The following is a 26,568-nucleotide window of genomic DNA, read 5'->3' on the forward strand; positions in this document are numbered from 1 at the left end:
AAACATTTCTTGCTCCTCCCACGATTTATTGTAACCACTCAATTTTCGTTTTCGATTTTTACTTGAGCGAGGTGGGGATTCTGCAATATGTATCACATCTGCCCGCAAATTTTCAGTTTCTTTATCTAGTAAATTAATGCTTGTTATTTAATGTACCTACATATAAAAATAACAGTTTTCTTACCATTTCTTACTAAATATTTATCCATATAAGTGGTAAGAAAAATATTTTGTGAGTTGCATATGCAGAAGAAACCTTAGTATTACTTTGTGAACTAAACTAACAAACTATAATAGCAAACTCCATATAGAGAAACATAACTTTCTTAGACATAAAAACGTGGGAATTCCCTCTTTCTTTGTGATCAGTGGTGCAAAAAATAGTATGTATATGATAATTACATTGTCGCATTAAAAAAGTATGAGTAAAACTTGCCACTACTATATTAAACAAATGGGGTAAAATTATGGCTTTAGAAATTGGAATTAAAATAACAAAATTGAAATTAAAAAATTTAAAGGTAAAAACTGCAAAATCTGCATAATTTACAGAAAAACTTACTTTTTTAAACAAAAAACTTTAAAACTTTCAATGCTCAGAAAAACTGCAAAATGCAGATAAATCTGCACATTTGGCAACGCTGACTACTATATGACTAAACGTATTTGAAAACTTAGCCGGCTTAGAGACGATTTTAAGCCGCCACCGACATATTTTTTGTCAGTCGCCGTCTTTGTTAATATTTGTCGCCGCAGGGCCCAAGTTCACATCTTTCTTAAAGAAGGAAAGTAAGGTTACTTCTTGGAAATGGCTTCTGAAATTGAGGTATCTTGAAAATCTGTTTATTTATATATATTTAAAATATGACGTGCTTTATTCGTGTAATTTTCATAATATATATTACAGATATCAAAATTGTTGCAGGATCTGCCCAATCGTATATTATGTGTATCAGCGGAGGAAAGAAAAGAATTATTTCAGCGATTGTCTGCTTTGTTGTCATCCGGTAAGCATTGCTAATATTTATGATAAATGTTTCGTAAAAATTTCTTTCCTTTTTAGATGTAAATGCAGTTACTATTCGTAGTGTTTGCAAAATATTAGCTATAACATTAACTAAATATAAAGATAACGACTCTCAACTATTGGTACGAAATATTATTATTGAATTAATAAAAAACCACCACGATGCAACTATTGAAAGCATGATGGCTGTATTTAAAATTTTATCTTGTAAAGAACTGGCAAATGCTCCTCCCCAAAAAGCATCAAAGGCGGCTCTTGTTGCTTTTGGATGGACAATTATATTAAACAAGTACGGTAATACTGAATCAAATGTTTTTAGAACTGAACTTCCTCGTTTGATAGAATATCAATCACTGCTTTATCAGATTGTTCTAAGTTCTTTAAATGAACGTTTGATCAACTTGGCCAACAATGTCTTAATAGATATTTTAGAAAACGAATATTTTGATAAATATATGACAGTACTATTAAAAAAAGAACCTACGAGCAACGTAATTGTATTAATGGTAGTGCTCATTTCATTAAAAAATGACAAGTATGAGATTGATGCCATGTGTGATTACAAGGATTATTTAATTGATTCATTTGTTAAAGGCATAATAACAGCAAAAACTAAACCTCATTCAAGCTGTATATCAGCCTGCAAAGTATTATTAAACAATATATCAAAAGTTGACTTTGAAGAAAAAATATTGCCACCAATGCAAAGATCTATGCTGAGAAATCCCGAAACTATTTTGGAAGCAGTTGGATTAATTATTTTCCAAATTAACTTAGATTTTAGTCCATATGCATTAAATTTGGGAAAGATGCTTATACAACATTTGCATTCTAAAGATGAACTTTCTAGATATAATTCAGTGGAAAGTTTAAAACAGTTATCAATTAAAACTTCAGATTTTTCAGTAATAGCCGAACTGCTAAAAGAGATTTTCGCTATTCTTAACGGAGCAGAGGGAAAAATAACTGTTGCAGAATATCGCATAAGTCTCATTCAAGTAAGTTTAAAAAAATACCTATTTATTTTAATTATTTCAAATGAATCAGTTGTAATACATCTGCCTTAGAGTATATACATTTTAGGGATATACCTCTTTTCTATTTAGTATTGTGTTTATTTTTTTAATTATATACAATTGAGTGCTCCAAAAAAAAACAAATTTTGAACGAACCGCCCCCACCTTTACTTTGTTCTGGATTGTAAAGCTATATCATGCCAAAAATTATACTGATAGGATAACATTAACAGGTACATAGGGAAAATATCGATTTTTTCAGTTTTTGCACAAATTTTTCCATTTACTAATAAATTTTGCATTTCTGAAAGATACAAAACCAAAGAATATAAAGAAATTGGGGCTTGTTAGTTGGTACATAAAGGAGTTGTAATAACTCTAAGAATATATTGGTAAAATTTTTACATAAAAATATAAACCATTTAACTTTCTACTTTCGCATATTTTTCAATTTGTTTTGCCCACATCTGATCAGTAAACATTTAATTAATATATTTTTCAGACTTTGAGTGTGTGCCAAACCACCATAGAAAAATTACAATCCAACATAGGTATAACTTTTCTATCATTTGGCACACACTATCAATACCAAAATTTATAACTCCATTTGTTCAGTTTTAATTTCAACAAACAAAAATTCCAAAAAATTAAATTAAAATATTTTTTTTTAGTATGTGAAAAATTACAATATTTCGTATAGTTAAATGCAATAGATTTTTGTAAAAAAATAATAAATATTTTGTGTCCATTCAAAATTTCACGTGAAATTTTTAAAAACTTCATAAAAAAATGTAATGAAAATTTTATGGAAAAATGTTTCTGAATTAGTACTCTGTTTGTATTGTTGAAAAACCTGTGAAATGTTTCTAACATTTCAGCGATTCGTTTTGGACGAACAGACCTAAATCGACTCAGAAAATTATTCTGAGTCGATTGGTATACTTTAATGAACAATATTATTGTGCGTTACAAACATCAGCAGAAATCCAATATAATCTCCCCACTAAAGTGGTGTAGGGTATAAAAAATGAAATTTTCAATTGCTTTTATTTTTTTAATATTATTTTCAAGTGCACTGAAAATAATCCCTGCCTAATATACACGAAAAATGTTGTACATTGTACGAAATGCTTTGTGGTTTCGCACCACGAAATTCTTTCGTAGTAAAATGCAAAATAATTGTGCGTTACAAACATCAGCAGAAATATAATATAATCTCCCCACTAAAGTGGTGTAGGGTATAAAAAATAAAATTTTCAATTGCTTTTATTTTTTTAATATTATTTTCAAGTGCACTGAAAATAATCCCTGTCTAATATACACGAAAAATGTTGTACATTGTACGAAATGCTTCGTGGTTTCGCACCACGAAATTCTTTCGTAGTAAAATGCAAAATAATTTTATATAATTTTAGAAAAAAATTTGTTCATTTTACGATTTTTTTAAAGACAAATATTTTAGTTCTTTTAAAATAATTATTGTAAATTTAAAAAAAGATTGCGAATTAAAAAAAAAAACAATTTTTTATGTTTTTTAAATTAAATTTTGCAGGAAATTAGGCAGCTTATTTACTGTAAATTAAAAATTACGTTTTATTTGAACTCTCTTGAAATTACGAAAATAACAAAAAAATTGTAACAAAATAATTTTTTTTTTGTAAAATCAAAAATAATTCTTGTATATTACTAAATAATCTTGTTACGAAAAAAATCGTTACTTTCGTTAAATATTACATGCCTTAACGAAATTATTTTTGTAAAAGAAAAAAAGTTTCTTAATATATACGAAAAAAGATATTACGACAGGTTTTCGTACTTTCGTAAAATTAGAAAAGAGGTTGATTAAACAATATTTCGTATTATACACAAAATTTTCGTATATATTACAAAAAAAGTAGTTACGAAATTTTTTTTGTAAAGTTAAGCATGGATTATTTTCAGTGTGTCAATATTTAAAATAATTTTAAATGAAGATCACTCTTGCATTGATCGACTGAAATTTAATAAAAATGATTAATATTAATTCTTTTCAAACTATAGAGTTTGTATTTGTTGTGTTATATATTTTTCAACTAATACATTCTCACGACTAAGGTTTTTGACAGCAGACTAAGGTACTGTCATCCTCAGTTTCATTTCTACACTGAAAATAATCCAACCCTAATATACACGAAAAATGTTGTACATTGTACGAAATGCTTCGTGGTTTCGCACCACGAAATTTTTTCGTAATATATACGAAATTGTACGAAATATTTTAGTAAAATGCAAAAAAAAAAAAATTTAAATAATTTTAGAAAAAAATTGTTCATTTTACGATTTTTTTTAAAGACAAATATTTTAGTTCTTTTTAAATAATTATTGTAAATTTAGAAAAAGATTGCGATTAAAATGTTTTTTATGTTTTAAAAATTAAATTTTACAGGAAATTAGGCAGCTAATTTCCTGTAAATTAAAAATTACGTTTAATTTAACTCCCTTAAAATTACGAAAATAACAAAAAAAAAAAAAAAAATCGTACCAAAATATTTTTTTTGTAAAATCAAAAATAATTTTTGTATATTACTACATAATCTTGTTACGAAAAAATTCCTTACTTTCGTTAAATATTACATGCCTTAACGAAATAATTTTTGTAAAAGAAAACAAAGTTTCTTAATATATACGAAAAAATATATTACGACAGGTTTTCGTACTTTCGTAAAATTAGAAAGGGGTTGATTAAACAATATTTCGTATTATACACGAAATTTTCGTATAAATTACGAAAAAAGTAGTTACGAATTTATTTTCGTGTATGTATGCCTATTCTATGGCTGGTACTATATTTGAAATCATGAGAAATGTTTATCTACTTTTATAATTTCATTTGAAAAAAATGAAATGTAAAAGTGTTATCTACCTATGGATTTAATAAAATTTGTTGTTTTTTATCGCTTATATATATAAGCAAAACCAAAAGTTTATGTTTTGTTCGACAAATTTAATTTGAAAAAATTAATTAAAAAGAAAAATAATTTTTGTAAAAAACTTTTTATGAATGAAAATTGCATTCAAATTATGAAATATCGAGTAATATTTACTGGATATTAGATGACACATGGTCTCCAATAACTAAAGACCTGTAAATAAACTTTTATTTAAAATTTCACGTGAACTAACTAGTCTATTCATGCAATTGAAAAATTGTTGCTGAAATGTCGTTGTTATGTTGTTATTTTTCGTAATCTAAATTTTTTTTTTTTTTATTTTAAAAATTGATTTCGGAATTTTTATTATTTTTTCAAATAAGTTAAAGAGTTTCTTATCGTGCTTTCAACCCCAATTTTTAAATAAATTCACTGTAATGTATTGATGGTGGGGAAGCTAGTTCCTATGCGCATTTCGCCGGTTGCTTAAGCCAGCTCATCAGGAAACCTTTCCCAATATTTTAGGAAAACTAGAAATGTCTTATGAAACATTAAAGTTTTGACAAAACACCAACAATAACAGTGAGTTTATTTTTTCTTACATTCCTTTCTACACTTGGCTGGTTGTTTTCCAACTCTAAATGCAGTTGTAAGGGAAAAAATAAAAACAAAATAAACAACTTCTATTTTGTTGTTTTTTTTTTTTTTAAACAACAGAATAGTGTATTCAGTTTTAATGCACGGGCACTTTCAAATTTAATTTAAAAATTGATTTCGGGATTTTTATTATTTTTTCAAATAAGTTAAAGAGTTTCTTATCGTGCTTTCAACCCCAATTTTTAAATAAATTCACTGTAATGTATTGATGGTGGGGAAGCTAGTTCCTATGCGCATTTCGCCGGTTGCTTAAGCCAGCTCATCAGGAAACCTTTCCCAATATTTTAGGAAAACTAGAAATGTCTTATGAAAGAATTATTTTAAACTCAATAAGAATTCAAAACGCATCTTTCACAAAACATTAAAGTTTTGACAAAACACCAACAATAACAGTGAGTTTATTTTTTCTTACATTCCTTTCTACACTTGGCTGGTTGTTTTCCAACTCTAAATGCAGTTGTAAGGGAAAAAATAAAAACAAAATAAACAACTTCTATTTTGTTGTTTTTTTTAAACAACAGAATAGGGTATTCAGTTTTAATGCACGGGCACTTGCAAATTTAATTTAAAAATTGATTTCGGGATTTTTATTATTTTTTCAAATAAGTTAAAGAGTTTCTTATCGTGCTTTCAACCCCAATTTTTAAATAAATTCACTGTAATGTATTGATGGTGGGGAAGCTAGTTCCTATGCGCATTTCGCCGGTTGCTTAAGCCAGCTCATCAGGAAACCTTTCCCAATATTTTAGGTAAACTAGAAATGTCTTATGAAAGAATTATTTTAAACTCAATAAGAATTCAAAACGCATCTTTCACAAAACATTAAAGTTTTGACAAAACACCAACAATAAATTTAAATTTAATAAAAAATTTTTTTGTTTTAATTTTTTTTGACAAATAATTTTTTGTGTGTTGAAATTAAAATTAAACAGAGTTAGAAATTTTTTATTGAAAATAAGACAGTAAAGACCGTGGCCCAATTAGCCAGTGCAGTTGAGCTGACTTTAATTTTATCTGTGTGACCTTAAACGGCGATCAAAACGGATTCCAAGGAATCTTAAGTGGTTTTGTTTTAGAATTTTGACGTTGTTTATCTGTGTTTATCCTCTTAGAGTAAATGTAACGTGAGTACATTTTGTTGCATTGAGTTTCATTTTCCATTTTGTCCAGTTCTCCAATGTAAGACTGGAGTTGTGTAGAAGCTATTGAAGGATTTTCATGTATACACTGAAAAAAATCTATGCCTAATATATACGATAAATGTCGTACATTGTACGACATTTTCTTACATTAAAATGTAAGAAATATTTTATCATAATGCAAAATATTCTTGAAAAAAATTAATTTACATAAATTGAAAAAAGGGAATTTTAAATAAATATGGTAAAATTTACGAAATATTAATTTTATTCAAACATTTTTGTTCATTTTAAAATAAATTTTCTAATTTTAGTTCAAAATTCTCTACACGAATTTTCAATTTTTTATGAAAATAATTCGAGAATAACATTATACTTTTTCTTAAATTTTATAAAAATATTGTAGTTTTATTTAATCATAATATAATTAATACCATTATGTTTAATTTCGCAAAAATTTAAGAAAAAATATTACGAAAGGTTTTCGTACTTTCGTAAAAATAGAAAAGGTTTTATTAAATAATATTTCGTATTATACATGATATTTTTGTAAATATTACTAAAATAGAAGTTACCAAATTTTTTCGTAAAGTTGAGCATGGATTATTTTCAGTGTACTTAATAATGCGTTTCTTTTAATTGAAAAACCCACTTAACCATACGGCTTGTCAGCAGGCGTAGAATTTAAAGTAAAAATAATTTATTAATTAACAAAAAATGTATTGTGAACTTATAAAAAGTTTTTTTCAGTTGTTTTTATACCCTACACCACTATAGTGGGAGGGTATTATGCGTTTGTGCTGATGTTGGTAACAACCAAAAATACTGGTCCTAGACCCATCTATTAAACGATAAAAATCTACATAAATAACTTTGAAGTATACGCTGATTCCTCTACCAACATTTATAAAGATAGGCCCATATTTACCCTTACTCCCCTATGAGCCTTCTTGTTAAAAATCTCTTTTTTTATTAATACAATTTTTTTAGGGCCAAATACGGCTTAAAAAATCACACAATATTTTCAATAATCTGCATAATCAACTAGATTATGAAAATAATAGTTATTGTATTAATAATTCAATAACTATTTTAATCAAAATACTTAAAAAAGTAATTAATTTTAACAAAAATGCCAATTACTAATTTTTGATTTGTGAATAATGGGTAATTGATTTTTTATAATTAGATGATAATAAATACAGTTTTTATATTGATATTATAGGTCAATGTATTTATTTAGTTAGTATATTTTAATTTAACAATTTCATTTCTCTTTTAACATTTTTCTTTTAATGGTATAACAAACCTTTAATAAAGTTAACGATGGGTTTAAGAATTAATTATGTTACTGATGTTCTAATGAATTTGATGTCGGAACGGAAATGTTGTTAAACGAATTTAATTCAATTATAAAATTCGTAGCAGAATTTCCGACTTCCTTTAAACTTTCTTCATAACAAAATTCTAATGGTGATGCATTTATATTCTCATCATTAATGTTGGTGTTACACTCTGTTTCAGAATGTAACACTTCTTCTGTACTAAATGTATATAAGTTTTATTTATTCTTTCGAAATGTTTTAAGATGTGGCATTTCAAGACGTATTTGGAGCTGAATTGTTGGTAACAGTTTTTGAACGTACAAGATTTTGCATTGAATAAAGGAATGCATTATTTATATGGTCGAAATAGGTTTTGCCGCTATCAAATACTTCTTCACATAAACAGCATTTAATAAAAGCCATGGTTATTTACCTTGTAAAAATTCTTTATCTTCTCATAAACTATTTAATCTTTTCTAAAAAATTTTCTTCTCGACAAGAAAAAATGTGTATAACTTATTTTTTATTTAAAGTGTTGTATAAATAAAACAAAAAATGTTTATAAAAAGCGTTTACAAAAATATTTTAAGGATACTTTTGTTTTGTTTTGAAACGTTGTTTTTTTAATACCGGAAAAAATAATACATTCTCAAGCAAATGAGTAAATGAATAAAATATAATCGTAATTGACGGTATTTAAAATTTTTGATAATTTTTGATTTTAATTGATAATTAAAAAAAAATATTTTCTGTGTATATTCAAATACAAAATTATGAGCTATTAAACATAAAAATCCAACAAATTTAATAATATAAAAAGATTAAACATAAATGTTCATTCAAATTCGAAACTTGTTAATAGTTAAGCAATTTCACAGCTATTATAATATTCTACAAGCTTGTTTTAAAGTATAATCATTGGGAAATTAAAACTTCTTAACCGAAGATCTTTCATAGATAGAACTGTTGTTACGAGGATATATTATTTGTGGATTTCTGACATTTATTGTAAATTCAAATAATTGTATCAAGTACTCCAGAAAACCTTCTACAATAATTTTATAAAATTGCAACATTACTCTAATATTAATAAAACTCCCAAATTTACGTCAATCACATAAGCAGTTACATGAGATCTAATTCTATGATTATAAACATATTGTACAGTTCTATTGAAGATAAATTTGTGTCTTCTAGGGAAATCCCGAAATCCCGATCCCGAAAAACCCAGGATTTTTCGGGATTTGCAAAATAAATGCCGGAATATTTTCTCTAAGCCATAATTTTCATAAATTTGCATGTTACGATCTCATTTTATTTCTGATTTATGCAAAACAAAATTAAACTCAGCTAGTTTTATACACATTTGAAAGTTTTATTTTTTAAAGTGGAATGATTCCATGCTTATACTACATACATCGAATTTAGGTAAACTATGAAAAGAAACCAAATTTAATTATATATTTTGTGTGCAAAAAAATAAATGAATTTGTTATATTGTCTAGACAGTCCTTAGGTTTGATATCACGCTTTTTAAAACTTGAAAAATGTACATTTACTTAAATTAGCTTTTTTTAAAAAAAATTCATAAAATTGCCTCACAAAAGTATACGTATTTCATATTTGATCATATTATACGAAACACAGATTTTAGAATCGAATGATTTTTATGCCCATTGGGTTCACAATTTTTGAGGATTTGTGTTTTTAACACATCGAATTGTTGTTAATAGACCAAAAAAGTATACACATTCTATGTCTGTAAGTTGAAAACGCGAGTTAGAAGACACCTTCTATTTGAGCTGCAAATTTGGCCAAAAAATGAGACAAGACTTTGTTGTCATTCAAAAAAAAAAAAATTATTCGATTAATCGAGGAACATTTTTTGTTTTTCTTCGAAGGAATAAAAAATTTTCAGTTTAGAAAAAAAAAATATTTCGAAAAATGTTTGTCAAATTATCTAATATTCGAATAAAATTTTAATGTTACTTTTTACCCATAATTTATTATAATATTGAACAAAGAAATACACGAATACTAAATCAAAATACCTGTTATAATTTAAACAAATTTTTTACTACTTTTTGCAAATTATTTTATTTATTTTTTATTTATTTCATTTATTTATTTAACCGAGCCTTTATGGGCCATATATGGTTAAAAGTTTTATAAAAATAAATGCATTAATATTTACATATAAGAAGATATAAAAATAATATAACAATTAAACATTATAATATAAAAAGAAAATGTACATATCACACTAACAAGGAAAATTAAGACAATTCGGAGGATAGGAAATCGTAGAAAACCAATTTAGCTTTTAACAAGTTAAATGAGAATATTTTAAGATTGTTTGGTAGTCTATTCTAGATTCTAGAAACTCTGACCACAAATGAATGTTCATATGAAGATCTTAAAATTCAGTCTATGACAATCTGAGGCGAACGAATAGAGTGGGAAAATACAAAATTATTCCTTAATGTCCTCGGATATCCTGTATAAATTATCTTGTAAAATGTTAAAAGTTTTATATACGAAGAAAAGGATAAACCAAGGAAACATTTAACATAGTTAGAGACATGGTCATGTCAATCCATAAATGTACCTAACAATTCTATTGACTGACTATCTTATTGACCTCTTTCAGGGTAGAACGTTTTACCGCAGAATAGACTTCCAAACCGTAGTTAATATTTGAAAGGAGTAACGAATTAGCAACCGTAAATCTGATATTTAGTGGAAGATAATATCCCTGGCTATACAACCTTCTCAAAATAAAACAAACTTTAGACTTTACTGAGTTAATATGTTTTACAAAAGTAAGTTTCTCGTCTAAAATTACACCTAAAAAGCGCACATTATCAACAATTTCGACAGGATTATGGGACATTCTTAAATTTAGAAGGGATTTATTATTTAGTCCGAAACTCATAGCCTTTGTCTTATTCACGTAAATGTGTAAAAAATTGTGACCCATCCAGGAATCGGTACTAGTCAAAGTATAATTAATACGTTCATTCAAGGAATCAAGAAATTGGCCCTCACCTAAGAAAAGTAAATGAATATCATCTGCATATAAGAAGATATCAGAGGTTGGTAAATTAACATGGCTTATAAAATCGTTCAAGTAAAGCATGAAAAACACTAATACATGATAGGTTATACGAACGAGTTTCCCCAAAAGACACAAATTGCTGTCTGTTTGAAAGGTAAGAGAGAACCATTTTGCAAGAAGCACGGCTGAATTTAAAATGTGTATAAATCTTATTTGTCAAATTATTGTGGTTAATTTTATCAAAAGCCTTGGATAAATCCAAGGCTAATAGTACCCAACTCCATTCTTAAGAGCATGTCTTAGTCTATCAGTAAGAGTTAACAATAGAGATGTGGTACTATGAGATTTACGAAAACCGAAATGGCAATCACTAATAAGATTATTGACATTGATATAACCATTTATTTGCTTAAACACCATATGTTCAAAAATTTTGGAGAGACATGGAAGAATACTAATTGGACGATAAGAAGTAATACCAGATTCATTAGTTTTTCTTATTGGAACAATTCTGGCGGCCTTCCACGCCGTGGGAAATATAGATGTCATATAGTATTGTAAATATGAAGTAGATGACTCTCCAAATATGGATATAGAATTCTGAAGAACCTCATGGGTATATTGTCATTCCCAATATCATTAGACTTAACACTAGCAAAAGCTTCAATCAAATCGTCTGAGTCGAACCTACTAAACGAAAAAATACCTGGGTCAGACATGGAATTTAAGGGACAAAAATCGTTAGATTGATTTTATAAAAAATGTTGATTTAAAATATGAGGATCCTCTGAGGTAGAAATGTGATTGTCATCACAGCAACCTATATTTCTAAGTGTTTCCTGGTGGAAGTAGAATCAGTATTGTTAAACCTCAACAAACTATTTTTTCTCTTTAATTTTCTGATAATTTGCTCGATGTTTACAGTAGATGGACCAGTTCTCATGACTTCTGCACTCACAATAGGCACGATAATCCGGGTCCCGTAAATATTGAGCAGATTTGACTTCCCTGGTATTCCTTAAATAACTATTATTTTTAATAGATTTTCGTTTAACAGGGACATAAGAAAAAAGGTCTATTATTGCTGTACTTAAATGATCAACTGAAGGTTTACGTCAGATGTTTCATAAATCAAGTTAAAATTGGTTTCAATAATTTTACAATGAAGAACATCAAATTTTATCGAATTGTAATCCCTAAACTCAATAAACTCGTCATTATCTTGTCGTGAAAATTCTAAACTGAAACAAATAAAAGCGTGTTTAGATAAATGTGGAGATTGGAATTGACCTGCAAATTTAGGTACGAGATTGTTGCTTAAGATGAAGAAGTTGATGAGTGATACAGAGTTTTCCCTAATATCGTAATGAGTTGGTTGTGCATTGTGTTGACAATATAGGTTGTGGCATCTAAGTAAGTCCCTAACCATCATTAATTTATTAGAATATCGCCAAGTATTTCATCAAGACGATGAAGACCACGACTGGTCCCATGCGGTAAATATACAACACCCAATAGAATTTTATTAACACCACAATAAACTTCTAAAAACAAGCACTCAATGGTATTGGGATCAGATAATTCAAACAAAATTTTTGCCTTCAAACTTTTTTTTAAATAAAAAGCAACTCCACCGCCCCTGATGCTATCAGTCCTATCAAGTCTAAATAAGTTATACCCAGATATCTGCACAGCAAAATTTAAAACCCATGATTTTAACCAGGTCTCTGTTACACCTACTTATCTAGAATAGACCCAAAAGGATTTGACTAAATTCATCAATCTTAATAGAGTGATTAGATGGCTTAATGCTCTGAACATTCATATGCCCACAGTTGAAATAATGTTCCTTATTAGAAGTTATTACAAATATAATTATTAGAGCTAGTAATAGGCCCCAAATTAGTTGAAAGATTCACGATAAAAAAATTAGTTTTAGATGTATACCAGAAAAGAAAAATTAATTTTAAATGCAAATATATAGAATACAAAATATAGAAAAGAAAAATTAATTTAAAATGTAAATAGAAAAGAAAAATTAATTTAAAATGTAAGTATTTGGAATACAAAAAATGTAACTTATATATAAAGAATAATTAAAAATTTAAATTGGCAATCGTTTTAAACAAAGAAATAACAAATGTTAAAAAAAGAAATAAGCGTATATAGGAAATTAACAATCTTATTTTATTATTATAAAAATTTATATTATATAACAATTATAAAAACTTATATTTTGCCATGTTAAATGTAAGTTGAATCCTGTTTTGATTTTTTTAATGTTTGCAATAAGTGAAACAGATAGTTCCTAAAAAACCTGTTTATATAGAATTTAGTTGTTATACTGGTATTTTTTAAGCGAGTTATGATTTGATGAGATTTTTATATGGGATGTAGTATCGATTATTATCGATCTTCATAAAAATTTATAACAACATTTTGGTTGCTTAAAAATTTGTACATTTCGAATTTCATTGCTTTATAAGCTAGTTGTCTGCGTTATTGTAATTTTCTGAAGGGAACCTTATTTGGGTACTAGGTTAGACGTTAGAGAAATATTGCGCCTTTTCAATGCCAAACCAAAAAATATTTGTTCAAAATTAAAACTCTCTAGCTCATCCTATCGTGTTTTCAACAGGCAGGCGGATCGTTTTAGAATCTAATAAGGACCCAATATTTCGATGTGTTACAAACGGAATGACAAATATAATACACCCCTCATCTTTTTTGATGGTGGGTATAAAACATGTTATATTTCTCCACTTAAGTTAAACATCATATACATATATCATTATAAATGCCTTAGCTTCTGAAATATAATAAAAAAATTAAAATAGGTTGAGATTGAACTGACGTTATTCGTTATTTTCGAATAATCAAATAATTTTTAAAATTTATTCGACTACTCGAATAAAATAAATATTCTAAATTTTTATTCGAATAATTTGAAACACGAATAATATTCCGGTATCCCGGGCTTATAAAAGATAATAACAATTTTTTTTTGAAGCAATTCCCGAGATTCCGGCATCCTAATCCCGAAAAAATCCCGGGATTTATTTTGCAAATCCCGAAAAATCCTTGGATTTTCGGTATCGGGATTGGCATCTGTAGTAGATATAATCTTCTCTTCAATAGAATTGTACGATATGTTTATAATCTTAGAACAGCCAAGCGCAGAAAGAGAAACTGTTATTGTAGTGGTGAGAAAGTACTAAAAAACACTTAGAAAAAATATTTCCTAATTACGCTTTTTATAATCAAGTTTTATAGCAATTAAAAGGGTAAATTTTACAGATAAAACATATACAAAGAAAAGAAAAATGTTTATTTCTTCACAAAGATTAGATTTTTAATATAAAATGTTAAAAAAAAGTATTAAAAATGTCGTTTTTATGTACTTTTATTATTATGCATTCCTGAAAAGTTTTTGGAGTGTATGAGTTTTTTGCAAGTTACACTTTTGTTTGCAAATGATGTTGTTGTTTTTACACATGTAACTGCTTATGTGATATACTTCTTAGGGTGTAAATTTAGGAGTTTTACTGATATTAGGGTACTGTTGCAATTTTATAAAATTATTGTAGAAGGTTTTGCGGAGTACTTGGTACAATTATTTGAATTTACGAGATCTGTTAGAAATCCGCAAATCATATATCCTCGTATTAACAGTTTTATCTATGAAAGATCTTCGGTTAGATCTACTAGGATTTGGAATTCTCTCTTAAGGAGTTTTAATTTTTGAATATATGTATGTTAGTAGTTTTTAAGCCATATTTGGCCCTACGGGCTTGGTTATAGAAATTGTATAAAATAAAAAAATCCGGGGATCCCGGATTGCAGTTTTAAAAATCCCGAATCCCGCATTTGTAAAAGCCAACCCGATTGGCATCCCTAATATCTACGCATTAAACGATCACAAAATCCAGTAAGAACCTCAGCACAATACAACATGTTCGACATCAATAAAGCATCATAAAGATTCAAAGAATACAATCTACGAAGTGTATAATTTACTAGCTAAAACCCGGTGCTTTGCTACCCCAATCAATATTAAATACATAATAATCAAAAAAGTATTTATTCAGTTACTAATTTCTCTTGATGACAATATATTTCATCTAAATTTCAAATAATACATTAACGATCTATTTATTTCTTACTTGCTAAAATTTAATATATACTTTTATTCTTAAAAAATAATTCTTATTCGAATGCCTTGGGATATACAATATTTTTGTTTTGTAAATGAAAAGCCCACTTAACGATTTTGAAAATTCTAACCACAATAGTTTAGAGATGCCAAGCAAATAATTGCAAGTTCGCCAATTTCTATCTATATATGAAAAATTTGATTTATCAAACAGATCTACGAAATTTTATATTTACTTCATATATGTGGTGCCAAGCCAAGTGAAAGTCCGCCCGTTATTTTCTAAATGTTAACATGAAAGTTATTCATATACAATTTTAAGATTCTAGCTCTAATAGTTTCTTAGATATACGATTTTTTTCTATTTAATTCCTGGGGGCTTCAAGTTCCCTAGACGAAAGTCCGCTCTTTTTCCTTCAAAATGTTTAGATGAATATTAAAGTAATATAGCAAAATTTGATGAATCTAGTTCTATATTTTCCTAGATAAACAATATTTTGTTTTTTATTCATATGGGAGATATCAAGTCCCCATTAAAAGTTCGCTCGTTATACTCTAAATGTTCAGATGAATTTCAAAATTCTTCAATTAAAGGTTAGGCTAGGAAGGGTTATACACCGTAAAAACGGCGTATATAAACTTGGAGACCATACGGTCCATTGTGAGTCCCTTCAGAAGTGACGACTCAAGGCAGAGAAGACAAAAACGCTACAACAACACAAGAATGAAAGAAAATAGGTAAAGAGCATACGTGAATAGATAATAAATAATCATAAAATAATAACGAAAATCCATGTCCTTCTATAAAGCCCAGTTAAAGAAGTGACTTATTCCCTTGACACAACCAAGTAGGTTGCGAGGGTTAAGTCCCGAAATTTCCCCAGTTCGCCGTGGAACCTAATCCCTACCCATTTCAGCCTGAGGTTTTGTATCCTAGGACATTGGCAGATAATATGTCCAATTGTCTCCATTTCCTGCTCATCTTCGCATAACCTGCAATAGTCCGGTATACTACTGTCTTACTTACTGACAAAGGTTCTAATTGAGCAGTGTCTATTTAGAAACCCTATCAGAACCCTTAGACTACGTCTTTCCAGTCCTATAAGTATTTTGGTAGCATCCATATCAAGTTTTGGCCACAGGGCCTTTGATATGTTGCATAACAAGTTTTGGCCACAGGGCTTTTGATATGTTGCAATCCAATCTACTATTCTAGGACTGGTTAATGCTGACACTTATTCTTTCGAATATCATCCTATTATAGTGACAAATAGGTGGTTTTACCATCCTTTCCCTGTCATCTATATTAAGGTTCGAACCCAATCTAGCTAGTTCGTCCGCAACCTCATTACACTGCACATTACAGTGCCCTGGCCCCAACACAATCTAATGACAAATAGTCTCATAATGTAACTAAAGGCATTTCTACAATCTACACCTAGGCGCGAATGTACCGTGTGACAATCCAATGCTCTAAGAGCAGCTTGGCTATCAACATAAATTGTCACGGCCAACCCCGGATCGATATGATTCCTTATCAGTTCCGTCGCTTTCCAGATCGCCAGGATGTCTGCTTGGAAGTCAATACATTCGTTAGGGAGTCGGAAAGACCGTTTTATGGTGATATCAGCGATATAGATACCGGTATCCATCTTGGACCCGTCAGTGAAAACTACACACCCACAAAACTGTCTATCGGGTACAAGCCAATCATCCCTAGTTGGAAATGCTTCCCCGAAGTCTAGGGTCTTGATAAAATAATCCGTAATTCCACGAAGGGAATTACTTGATCAAGCAGACCTACTTCGTACAAAATTTTTGTATGATTGTCGCGCGAAGGTTTCACTAACGAAGACTAGTAGAGTCTTAGTAGATTCCTAGCCGCCACACCCGCTACAAAATGTTCTATAGGTGACAGGTTCAGAATGATGTCCAATGCTTGCGGAGTACTTCTAATGGCACCAGTAATGCCAATGGAGGCACACCTTTGAGCTTTATTGAGCAACTTCCTGTCCTTTCTAAATGTCTCCCACCAGACAATACAACCATAAGTTAGAATAGGCCTGACAATCGATGTGTAAATCCATACCATATCTGGTTGTAAACCCCAATTCTTTCCTATGGAATTATTGCATAGGCAATTAGACCCTTTTTTATTCTTTCCTTTCAGCTTCGTTTCATGACAGCTTGCTGCCAAGGAAGTTTCCTAAATACTTAGCTCCACTAGATAAACCTAATTCGATACCATCTATCTTTGGCTATCTGAAATTGTCCACCTTATACCTTCTGGAAAATAATACCAAAACCGTTTTACTAGGATTAACACCCAGTCCCTTGTCTTCCGCCCATAATGAGAGTTCACCTAGTGCAGTCTCCATGACGTCACTGATCGTGGATAGAAATTTTCCTTTGACCAATATCACCACGTCGTCCGCACTATCTTCCTACCCTTAGATTCAAATAGCCTTAGGATGCCGTTAACTGCTAGTAGCCACAAAAGAGGAGATAAAACACCTCCCTGTGGTGTCCCCCTGGTAACCCCTCTCCTAATGCAATGATCCCCTAGGCTATCTAGCTCACCAGGAAATCCTGTTATGTTTTAATAAAAAAATATATGAACTGAATTATAAATTTTTTGGCAGTTTTTTCAGTTGAAAATCAGTTTTTTTTCTCTAAATTTGAAGTTTTTGAAAAAAAAAATTATGGCAACGCTGATAGTAGTACATATAGGCGAAACCAAAGAATAAATAAGAAGTGAAACGCTGTCAAAAAGTACCTAAGTCTACTGTCAGTCGGTACCTAACTCTAAGAATGTTTAGTAGAATTCTCATGCCAACATAGTTGCAAACAATCTGATTTAAAATTTAAAAAAAAAATTATTTCATTGGAATTTATATTTTAGAAGATTTCTTTAAATATTTTGCAACATAATTTATCTATAGACATTATATATGAACGTATCTTTGCTTTTTAATCTGCAATATTGAAATAATAATTAAGTTAGTTGAAATATTTGTTTCTTGTACCATACGAAAATTTACAACATTGTTCTTTTTTCGTTTTAATTTCAACAACAAAAATTAAATGTCAAAAAAATAAAAAATATTTTTTTTTTCGTTTGTAAAAAATTAAATCTTTTCGTGCTATTAAATATATTTAAAGTGTGCAAAAAAATAATAAAATATAACGTTAAGTGATAAAAAATATTTTCAAGTTCTATAAGCCACGAATTTTCACGACAAAGTTTTGAAGTTTGGAGAGAGAGTAAGTCTCTTACATATGTGTTAGAGTTACACAGAACTCGTCTGTGAGAAGAGCGTAACATTGTTGTTTTGTAGTAAATGTTTTATTTCGAATAAAATATTATGAGAATTGAAAAATCAACAAATACAAATATTACTAATATAAAAATACAATCAATACACAAAGTATAATACATAACATAACAATTTAATTCAACACTTTCCCTTGTTATGTGATGTTGGAGATTTCTAAACCGATTTGATTACAAAGCATCTTCAATCTTGTGGGTTGTAAGGGTTTTGTCATCAAATCCGCTAATTGATCTTGAGTAGAAATTTGTTGAATTTCAAGTTCTCTTTCACTGACTTTTTCACGAACAAAGAAGTGCTTCAAACTAATATGTTTTGTTCGTCTATGATATTGTGGATTTTGGGCCAATCGTACAACAGCAGAATTTTCAACGTAAAGTAAAGGAATGTCATTCAAACCAATTAAATCTGCATATAAGCGCCTTATCCAAATAACTTCTTTTGTTGCTTCTGAGGCTGCTACTATTTCGGCTTCTGTTGTGGATGTAGCAACCATAGTTTGCCTTTGGCTTAACCATGAAATAACTCCTCCAATAACTCCAGAAAATTTCACAGTAACACCTGTTGTGGACCGTCCTGTTTTTAAACATCCACCAAAGTCTGCATCACTGTAGCATTTAAGTTTTTGGTCTGACTTGTTTTTATAAGAAATTCCGTACTTTACTGTTCCAGATATGTAGCGAAGAACTCTTTTGACACGGATAACATCATCATTTGAAGGATTTTCTAACGTTCTAGACAGGAACCCAACACTATAGGCTAAATCAGGTCTTGTTCCCAACATTAAATACATGATGTCTTCTACGGCTTGTCTATATGGAAATTGAGAACCCTTCATGTTTTCTTTCCCTGGTTCGAAACTTTCACCTTTTAACATTGGCGAGGAAACCGATCTGCTTTCTGAAAATCTGAATCTTTCTAAGACCTTCTTTGCGTATGCCTCTTGGTTAATAAAAATGCAATTATCATCTCTTTTTATTTCCAATCCTAGAAAATAGCTTGCATCTTTGGTAGTTATTTTAAATTCTCTTCTTAATTCTGTTAAAAACACTCTTTGGGATCTGTAGCAGCTACTAGGCCATTATCTACATATAGGGCAAGTATTAACTTCTTACCATTTTTATCTCTCATATATATCCATGGATCCGCTTCACTAGCCTTAAATAAATACTTCCCAAATCTACAGTTCCAGCATCGTGGGGCTTGCTTCAATCCATATAAACTTCTTTTAAGTTTGCATACCTTCTTAGGTTCATCATCAAAACCTTCGGGCTGTTTCATATAAATAATTTCCTCAAGATGTCCATAAAGAAACGCTGTTGAAACATCAAATTGAGATATATGCATGTTTTGACTAGCAGCTACACTTAGAATAGCTCTAATTGTTCCCAATTTGGCTACAGGGCTAAATGTTTCATTGTAATCTACACCTTTACGCTGCTTAAAGCCTTTTATTATTAATCTTGCTTTATATTTGTCTATACTTCCATCTGGATTAGTTTTCACTTTAAATACCCACATTGATGGCAGAGCTTTGGAATCTTTTGGGAGATCAGCCATTTCCCACGTTTGGTTTTCCTTTAAAGAATTCATTTCGGAATTCATGGCTTTCATCCATTCTTTCTTTTCTGCGCTATTAATTGCATCGCCAAATGTAACCGGAGTTTCAATTTGACTTACGAAATCTTGGGACGCCATAACGTAATCATCAAATCTTGAATTATGTAATAAGGTGCGATCTCTAAGTCGTTTGCTCATCGGTTCCTCATTGTCATTAGTAAATGATCTCTTACGCTTATTTACCTCGAAACCGTGGAAATCACTTACATCTGAGTCTGAATAACCATCTATACACTCTTCATAAAGTTCGTTTTCTTCAGTATCTGAATTATCTTCCTGGTGACTAGGTTGGGATTCGCTTACAGCATACTGACTGTCCTGAGAAGTGCTTGGCTTGCTTAGATCCACTTCCTCAATTGGCTTTTCGAAATTTTTAAATTTTAATGTAATTTCATCACTCCTGTCTTCCGAAATATTCTCACTAGCATCTTGAAAATCATCACAATTTATTAGTTCTTCACTAAACTTAACATCTCTTGATAATAATACACTGTGATTTTCTTTTACATAAATTCGGTAACGTTCTTCTGTGTCATATCCAATTAAGTAGCCCTTGGTTGCTTTTGGATCCATTTTCTTTCTCTTTTGACTAGGAACATGGGCATAGCATTCACTTCCAATTATTCTTAAATGATTTATTCTAGGCTTTCTTCTAAACCATAGCTCATGTGGGCTCTTACCTTCAACAGAAGTCTTTCGAGTTCGATTTAGTATGTATATGGCTGTGCGAACTAATTCAGCCCAAATGACTTCAGGAAATTTAACGCTCTTATTTAAATACTTAAACGTTCGAGCCATTTCAATCACTGTTCTATTTTCTCGTTCACTTGCGCCGTTTTGTTGTGGTGTATAAGGAGCTGTCAACCTCTGTGTCACTCCATATTCTTTTAAAATTTTACGTATTTCATAATTATCAAACTCACCTCCATTATCGCTCAAAAATTCTTTAATTGGATTTTCTTGGTTCTTTGCAAGAGCTAAAACTTCTTTCAGTGCATCTTTAACTTCAGATTTTTCTTTTAGTAAGTAGCCAAAACAGTATTTAGTATATGAATCTTTAAATATAACTAAATATTTCTTTTTACTAAAAGATACTGGAAATGGACCACATACATCGGATGACATTAACTCGCCTGGACTACTAGCCTTCTCTCTAGTTCCAAATGGTTGCCGATGAGACTTTCCATAAATGCAGGATTCGCATAACTTGTTGTCTAACTTAACATTAATACCAAGTTCTGTCTTGAGTTTTGTTTATCTTGATGTCCCCATCGCTCATGATATAATTGCAAGGTATTATCAGCTTCTGTAGAGTTAACTTCATTTATTGTTCTTGGGATGACTGGTTCGATATCTGCTTTGTATGGGGAACCTCCTTTTTCTCGATGTCCAACTAACAAAACTTCATTGTTTGATAAAAGTTTACAGACAGTAGCAGTCGACTTAAATTCACTATTATTTATTTTATCTTGGGTAGACAATACGGAGAACAAGTTCCTGGATATGTTTGGAACATACCAAACATCTGTCAGATCAAATATGAGTACCTTGTTGTTTACTTTTGATTTGATCTCTATAGTTCCCTTCCCAAGGACATCCAAAATTTCTTTACCGGCAGCCTTAATTTTGCACGAGTTATTAAATTTTTCAAAGGTTTTAAATAAACTTCTATTATTCGTAACATGGCGGGTTGCACCATTATCAATCCACCAATCATTTGAAAAATCTTCATTAATTGCGTTTATTTCGTCACAAATTAATGGTAGTATTTGGTGAGATGTACATTTTACTTCACTAATCTTTTCTTTTACTGGCTTACCATCATTGATCCATTTTCTGCAATCACGTACCCTATGGCCTTTCTTGTTGCAATAATTACAGACATCAGATTTCTTATTCTGTTTGTTACTTGCTGATGATGACTTCTTTTTAAAATTATTCACCACTAAAGCTTCATCATTTTTCACATTTGCTCCTTTGCAATTTCTTTCATACATACATAGTTGTGCTGACATTTCATCAAAATTCTTTTCTTCATTCTTGGTTAAAAGCATCCAGCTTGATTTAAACGTATCAAATTGTGTTGGCAAAATCTGAAGAATAATAAAATAAATAAATAAAACATCTGGCAGTTGATTTTCGTTCCTTGCTTTTAAACCGTTGTTCAGTTCCAACCATAAGCTTTTTAGTTTTGCAATATGTAGACTTACATCTTCATTTGTGTTCCACATGAACGAAAAAAATCAATACAGATTTTGAATAATTGATCTTTGGATCTCGCTTCAAATTGTAGCATTAATGATTTCCAAGCTTCTGCAGCAGTTTCTTTATCCATTATCTTTTGGTATACTTCATCACTTACTGCGCTTGTAATCATAGACTTTGCATAACTATTTGCCTTTCTGAACAAATCTGTTTCATCTCTGTGTATCTTCTCTTCTTCAGCTGGTGCGGTGGTTGGTAGTGGTATTGGTTTCACTAACTTACAATCTATAACATCAACTGCTCCTTCATGATAATCCAATAAATCACGCATTTGGCGTTTCCAGATTGAATAATCCAATTCATTTTGAAGAGGCTTGATGTGTTTTGAAAAATCCATTTTTACTTACAGATTCTTCTTATAATCTTGAAGTATTTTAATCTTGATAAAATGTCTTTAATATCTTGTAAAAATTTCTTGAAAAATTCTTGCTTTTCTTAATATCTTAAAAAATTTTTCTTGAAAATTTTCTTAATTTAATTTTCTGAGTTTCCTGGGCACATAACCTTTTGTAGTAAATGTTTTATTTCGAATAAAATATTATGAGAATTGAAAAATCAACAAATACAAATATTACTAATATAAAAATACAATCAATATACAAAGTATAATATATAACATAACAATTTAATTCAACATGTTGTTGTAAAAAAATGACAGCGTTTCACTTCTTAGTGTTCAGTGGGCGAAACTGAAGCGGTTTTCAAACAAAAATTTTTATTCTCTTCACACAGACGAGCTCTGAGAGAATAAAACAAACTTTTGAAAACTAAACGCACTCACTAAACTTCAAATTTTCTTCGCAAAATTGCGAGGATATTAGCACTTATTCGTTTTTCTTATCACTTAAACTTAATGTTTATTATTTTTTCCAACACTTTTCATTTATTTAAAACCAGGAAAATAATTTATATTTTACAAAAGGAAAAAAATATTTTTTATTCTTTGACATTTCATTTTAATTAAAACTGAAAAATGAAAAGTTGTACATTTTAGTATTGAAAATAATAAAAGCATTTTACATACTTTATTCATTTTGCATTAGTTCAGAAAAAAATAACTAAAAGACGTGTTTATAATATGTTTTGAGATAAAATATCTTTTCAAAAAAAAAAAAAAAACTAATATTTTTATTCACTGCCATATAAAATTCCATTAATAACACACAAAGAATACGTACAAGAAGAAAACAAACAGGGGGATTTTTGGCAAACTTTTTTCAGAGTTGCACGGAAATGTACTTTTTTGTGTATACACGTGGATAAGTACATAAAAAATATAAACAAAGAAGAAAATACATAAAAAACGTAAACAAAAAGATAACAAACTCATTGATATATATATATGAAATATTTAAATATTAAAATCCTCTTTGAGCACTAAATCTGAAATGTGTTATTAATAGCGAATCGAAAAACAAATCGATCTAAGTATTAAGTGTTCTTCGAAGTACTTTCTATGAGATGCTGTGATGTAACAAACTTTGAAGATTTTACAAATTTAACAAAGGTGTTTATGCTTAAAAAATTAAAAATGTTCGTTGAGCAGGAAAACTATAATATGTGATCGATAGGTTATTAATAGACAAATCGAACCGAATAAAGATTTTTTTCCTGAGTACTTGCTATTAGCCGGTATACCGTAACAAACTTTGACAAATTTGCAAAATTTAATGAAAAAGTTTTTATACTCAAAAATTTTAAAACATTCGTTGAGCAGCAAAACCAAAATATGTCATCGATAGGGGATCAATAGACAAATCGAACCGTATATAGATTTTTTTCCTGAGTACTTGTCATAAGACGGTATAACGTAACAAACTTTGACAAAATTGCAAAATCTAATGAAAAAGTTTTTATACTCAAAAATTTTAAAATATTTGTTGAGCAGCAAAACCAAAATATGTCATCGATAGGGGATCAATAGACAAATCGAACCGTATATAGATTTTTTCCTGAGTACTTGCCATAAGACGTTATAACGTAACAAACTTTGACAAATTTGCAAAATTTAATGAAAAAGTTTTTGTACTCAAAAATTTTAAAATATTCGTTGAGCAGCAAAACTACAATATGTGATCGATAGGGGATCAATAGACAAATCGAACCATATATAGATTTTTTCCTGAGTACTTGCTATAAGACGGTATAACGTAACAAACTTTGGCAAATTGGCAAATTTAATGAAAAAGTTTTTATACTCAAAAATTTTAAAATATTCGCTGAGCAGCAAAACGAAAATATGTCATCGATAGGGGATCAATAGACAAATCGAACCATATATAGGTTTTTTTCCTGAGACCTTGCCATAAGATGGTATAACATAACAAACTTTGGCAAATTGGCAAATTTAATGAAAAAGTTTTTATACCCAAAAATTTTAAAATATTCGTTGAGCAGCAAAACCAAAATATGTCATCGATAGGGGATCAATAGACAAATCGAACCATATATAGGTTTTTTTTCCTGAGTACTTGCTATAAGATGGTATAATGTAACAAACTTTGGCAAATTGGCAAATTTAATGAAAAAGTTTTTATACTCAAAAATTTTTAAATATTCGTTGAGCAGCAAAACCAAAATATGTCATCGATAGAGGATCAATAGACAAATCGAACTGTATATAAGTTTTTTCCTGAGTACTTGCCATAAGACGGTATAACGTAACAAACTTTGGAAAATTGGCAAATTGACAAATTTAATGAAAAAGTTTTTATACTAAAAAATTTTAAAATATTCGATAAGCAGCAAAACTAAAATATGTCATCTATAGGGGATCAATAGACAAATCGAACCATATATAGGTTTTTTTTTTGAGTACTTGCTATTAGCCGGTATACCGTAACAAACTTCGACAATTTTGCAAAATTTAATGAAAAAGTTTTTATACTCAAAAATTTTAAAATATTCGTTGAGCAGCAAAACCAAAATATATCATCGATAGGGGATCAATAGACAAACCGAACCATTAATAAATTTTTTTTCCTGAGTACTTGCCATAAGACGGTATAACGTAACAAACTTTGGTAAATTGGCAAATTTAATGAAAAAGTTTTTATACTCAAAAATTTTTAAATATTCGTTGAGCAGCAAAACCAAAATATGTCATCGATAGGGGATCAATAGGCAAATCAAACCATAAATAGATTTTTTTCCTGAGTACTTGCTATTAGCCGGTATACCGTAACAAACTTTGACAAATTTGCAAAATTTAATGAAAAAGTTTTTATACTCGAAAATTTTTAAAAATTCGTTGAGCAGCAAAACCAAAAAATGTCATCGATAGGGGATCGATAGACAAATCGAACCGTATATAAGTTTTTTCTTGAGTACTTGCCATAAGACGGTATAACATAACAAACTTTCGCAAATCGGCAAATTTAATGAAAAAGTTTTTATACTAAAAAATTTTAAAATATTCGTTGAGCAGCAAAACCAAAATATGTCATCGATAGGGGATCAATAGACAAATCGAACCATATATATATATAGATTATTTTCCTGAGTACTTGCTATTAGCCGGTATACCGTAACAAACTTTGTAAAATTTGCAAAAAATTTTTCTGAGTACTTGCTATAAGACAGTATAATGCAACAAACTTTTGAAAATTGGCAAATTTAATGAAAAAGTTTTTATACTAAAATTTTTTTAAATATTCGTTGAGCAGCAAAACTAAACTATGTCATCTTATTGCAAGTACTCAAATTATATACGGTTCGATTTGTTTATTAATACCCTATTGATTACATGTTATCGTTTTGCTGCTCAACGAATATTTTAAAATTTTGTACTATAACAACTTTTTCATTAAATTTGTGAATTTTTCAAATTTTTTTACGTTATACCGTTTTTTACGTTATGGCAAGTACTCAGGAAAAAATCTATATAAGGTTCGATTTGTCTATTGATCCGCTATCGATTACATATTTTAGTTTTGTGGCTCAACAAATATTTTAAAATTTTTTAGTATAAAAACTTTTTCATTATGTTTTCAAATTTTTCAAAGTTTGTTACGGTACACCGGCTAATGGAAAGTACTTGGGGATAAAATCTATATACGGTTCGATTT

The 26,568-nt window shown here is 29.3% G+C and overlaps 1 protein-coding gene across 3 annotated transcripts; it reads left to right on the plus strand.

The window, feature by feature from the left end:
- Positions 1-677: 677 nt before the first annotated feature.
- Positions 678-17,568, plus strand: LOC111689691 (eIF-2-alpha kinase activator GCN1-like). Of its 3 annotated transcripts, none has more exons than XM_046950380.1 (4): positions 678-826; positions 908-1,007; positions 1,064-2,025; positions 17,455-17,568. In XM_046950380.1, the coding sequence occupies exons 1-4, from the start codon at positions 809-811 to the stop codon at positions 17,500-17,502; spliced, it is 1,128 nt and encodes a 375-aa protein (XP_046806336.1). In that variant the 5' UTR covers positions 678-808; the 3' UTR covers positions 17,503-17,568. The 3 variants fall into 3 exon arrangements, with proteins under 3 accessions (XP_046806336.1, XP_046806335.1, XP_046806338.1); XM_046950379.1 differs by lacking the exon at positions 17,455-17,568 and adding an exon at positions 10,724-10,789; XM_046950382.1 differs by lacking the exon at positions 17,455-17,568 and adding an exon at positions 8,337-8,393.
- The last annotated feature ends 9,000 nt before the right edge of the window (positions 17,569-26,568 follow it).

This window comes from Lucilia cuprina, chromosome 4 (assembly GCF_022045245.1).
Source record: "Lucilia cuprina isolate Lc7/37 chromosome 4, ASM2204524v1, whole genome shotgun sequence".
Lineage (NCBI taxonomy): Eukaryota > Metazoa > Arthropoda > Insecta > Diptera > Calliphoridae > Lucilia > Lucilia cuprina.